This window comes from Lytechinus variegatus, chromosome 6 (assembly GCF_018143015.1).
Source record: "Lytechinus variegatus isolate NC3 chromosome 6, Lvar_3.0, whole genome shotgun sequence".
NCBI lineage: Eukaryota > Metazoa > Echinodermata > Echinoidea > Temnopleuroida > Toxopneustidae > Lytechinus > Lytechinus variegatus.
In genome coordinates, this window is record NC_054745.1 from 33,131,847 (window position 1) to 33,135,173 (window position 3,327).

At 36.3% G+C, this 3,327-nt stretch overlaps 1 protein-coding gene across 1 annotated transcript; it reads right to left on the minus strand.

The window, feature by feature from the left end:
• Positions 1-481: 481 nt before the first annotated feature.
• On the minus strand, positions 482-2,232 carry LOC121417730. Its single transcript, XM_041611463.1, has 2 exons — positions 1,739-2,232; positions 482-497 (listed from the first exon to the last, which is right to left on the minus strand). The coding sequence occupies exons 1-2, from the start codon at positions 2,215-2,217 to the stop codon at positions 482-484; spliced, it is 495 nt and encodes a 164-aa protein (XP_041467397.1). The 5' UTR covers positions 2,218-2,232.
• Positions 2,233-3,327: the final 1,095 nt, after the last annotated feature.

Genomic DNA, 3,327 nt, shown 5'->3' on the forward strand with positions numbered 1-3,327 from the left:
GTGTTTTGCTCATCATACGAAGAACCGTGAAATACTGCTCAATGGATTCACCACTCTCTTGATTGCGCTGGTTGAATTTAAATCTCTCAAAGAATTCCCTGCTCTCCCCAAGGAAATGTGTGTTAAACTTGTCCATAATCACAGAACATTAGATGCTATCAGCCTCAGTAGCAAATTTCATGCCATTGTAGATGCGAAGACATTCCGGTCCAACACTATGAAGAAGAAGGGCAGTCTGATAACGATCAGGTAGTAGAGAGAAATTTGAGAGAATAGTGTAATTTTCACATTGCTGGCTCCACATTTTCCACTCCTCTGCGACATTATTTCCAGCAGACGCATAAAAAGGCCCAGGGGTTGAACGGAAGGCTTAGCAATAGTAGCTCCATGATGAAGCTCGGAAGGAGACCCATTACTATGATTATCATCAGTCATCATGCAATCAACAGTAGTAACAGTAAGTCAGAAAGGGAATTCACGTTCACACCATAGCGATACTGAATGTAGAAAACAGTACACAGATTTAAATATGCGGGACACATGCAGGAATGACTCTCAGAAAGCTGGCGAAATCCAGGTCAAATCACAGTTTGCAGATGCATAATAGAGTTCAGAGAGTAGAATAATAACTGTTCTACGGAAATATGTAACTTTTCACCGCTGCCATCATGTTTCAAGTTGTATTATGAGTCAGAATCAAACAGGATTACAAAGCTTCTGTATAGTCGAGAGAGTAGCATTTAATAAGTACTAAACGTTTTGTAGCGCCCTCTTTTGGCAGGATCATTACATGCTCCTCAAATCTCATAAACATGCAGATATTGCAACAAAAGAGACATAAAGTAAGAAAGTTTGGCTTCAATTTAGAGATAACCCGTACGACACATTTTGAGTGCCCCGTACGTCACAATGTTCTCGAAAATTGTAATTTGCTTGATGTATTCATGAATGCTCATTTTGCTTTCTTTCATAGATGTGTTTGTTCTTGAGCAATTGAATATAAATTTGAGTTCAGTTTCTATGAAAATTATAGTCCAACTCACAGACTTTAGAGTACAAACTTGATTTTCGAAAAAAGACCACTTTTTCTGCGTCCGTACGACACATTACTATTTTAAATCTGTATTATAGAGGATGTTAATTCAAGTCATGTTAAGTCTTGGTTTTTCTAACACTCTGGTAGTACTTGACGATCACCTTTAGTTACTGGAATATTTTTTTTTTCTTGTAAAAACACTGTCAAATGTTCCCTAAATGACCCATACGACACGTATGGAATTCCCCCTAATATGAAATATTGAGGAAAATTGGAAAGGACATTGTCAATACAATAAACAAATCGGTTATTTAACATTAAGTGCGAGTTAAGAATGATAAACTATTGATAGCACTGTGGCTTATAAAAAGTTACACTAGAACTAGCAGTAAAATTCAAATGTGCATGCTGGTGCTACTACGTGACAGTAACATTTAATGAGTGAAAATGCTCTTTGATACCAAATTGTAAGTACAGACATTTATTTGATGGGTTGAAATATCTAATGGCAATTCTAAGGGTAGCCTACCTGACACCATCAATGTTTAAAACAGAATCGAACTGTTTCTTCCCTGGATGTATTCGAATATATTTAGGAAATATTTTACATGTAATATCAACACTATATGAATCGATCCACTGCACTTGATTGATATTTAAAATTGCATCAACAAAATATTTTTTTGATAAGCAAGAACGTACGAAACGTATCTCATGGTCTTCACACGTCTGCAGCACTCCATTAGGTAAACAAAGTCACCCTCGTCTGTACACTTCAGCCATCGCAGATGGAGCTTCTTCAGGTTCTGTGTATGTTCTTTGATGACCAGACCCAGTCCTTTTATTGTCTCGCTCGATACACGGCTCCTCTCTGGTGAAAGTGAAGATGGACCACAAAGATGGATGCTTGTAAGTTTCTGCCCTCCAGTCCGATAAATACCAGCAGTGATATGGGATATGTCTCCCTCTGCGTCATCGACAGTGATATCAATATCTACTAAACCAGGGAGCGATGATATCAGACCTTCGTAGCACTGTGACGTCACTCTATTGACTGATAGTTTTGTGACCGATGGTAGCGGCTCAGGAGGTGATGGAGGGAAACTGAGAGATGAGTCTGAGATGGTAAGATGCTTCAGTGAGGTGAAAGATCTGACACAAGTCCACATTCTAGAAGTCATCTCAGAAGACAAACCACATTTGGTTATCTGAATGAAAATATAAATAGAAAAGACGGATAATTTTGGGATGAGATTATTCTTCACACCTTTCATGCATGTCGTGAAAACATAAATATCCCCCCCCCCAAAAAAAAAGCGATAATACATAAATCAAAGGTGATTTTTAATATTAGATATTATTTAGACATTTAAAAAAACGTATTAATTCAGAGGATTAGTTTGAAACAATTACCGAGTGATAATATTTTTAAATAAAAGAAAGAAATGAAAATGGAAGCGTATCTGTCAAGATATGACTGTATTTATTGTATGTATCATGTGATAATGAGTTTATAATTGTGTAATTATAACTGTGTATTAATTATAAGACTGTTCATATTATGTGTTATATGAAATGTTGTTATTGCAAATGTATGTCATTGCATTTACAAAGGACTTAAGGTTAAATTCTGTTATGTATCTGATTATTTCTGTTATCATCTATGTTATTGTATGTTCTGTAATGTAGTAGTAAACATTCCCATGTTATTAATGAAATTCATAAGAAGGAAATAGAAAGCTTCCGGTGGAAGGTTTTCCCAGTAATTATGACGATGGTTAAACGTCATACAGGTTCCACTTGTGAGTCAGATTTCTTAGCATTTATCCCTGAATAGAAAGCCTTATGACCATAAAAGGAGAAAGGCCCAACATCAATGGGGTAAAACGTAAAAAAAAATACCGTTAGACTGGTCAGACACTTTCCAAGAATCAGAGTTATGTTTCTGACCATTTCCGGTGGTAGAGAGTAAAAAGCTTTTAACCGATCAAATGCAAGGGACAGAATGAGTGACCCAGCATTAGCCAATGATATTTAGAGGGGCGTATACTTCAGAAAATATTCCAAGAATATCAAAGTTCCAAACTCTTGACCATTAGGTCTATGGGATAAAATTATTATAAATTTAGCTAAAATTTGATTCTAAATCAGAAGCTGCTGTAATTCAACAGAGATACTACTTGTCAGAGATACTGCACAAAAGTATTACAAGTTTTCATCAGAATACTATATTCAGCTCTCGGTGAATACAACAAGGTGTTGTTAAGGACAACCTGATAGTCCGGGTCTTG

Bases quoted from the DNA above. Each gene is read 5' to 3' on its own strand.
- LOC121417730 (XM_041611463.1), bottom strand. From the start codon at position 2,217: ATGACTTCTAGAATGTGGACTTGTGTCAGATCTTTCACCTCACTGAAG.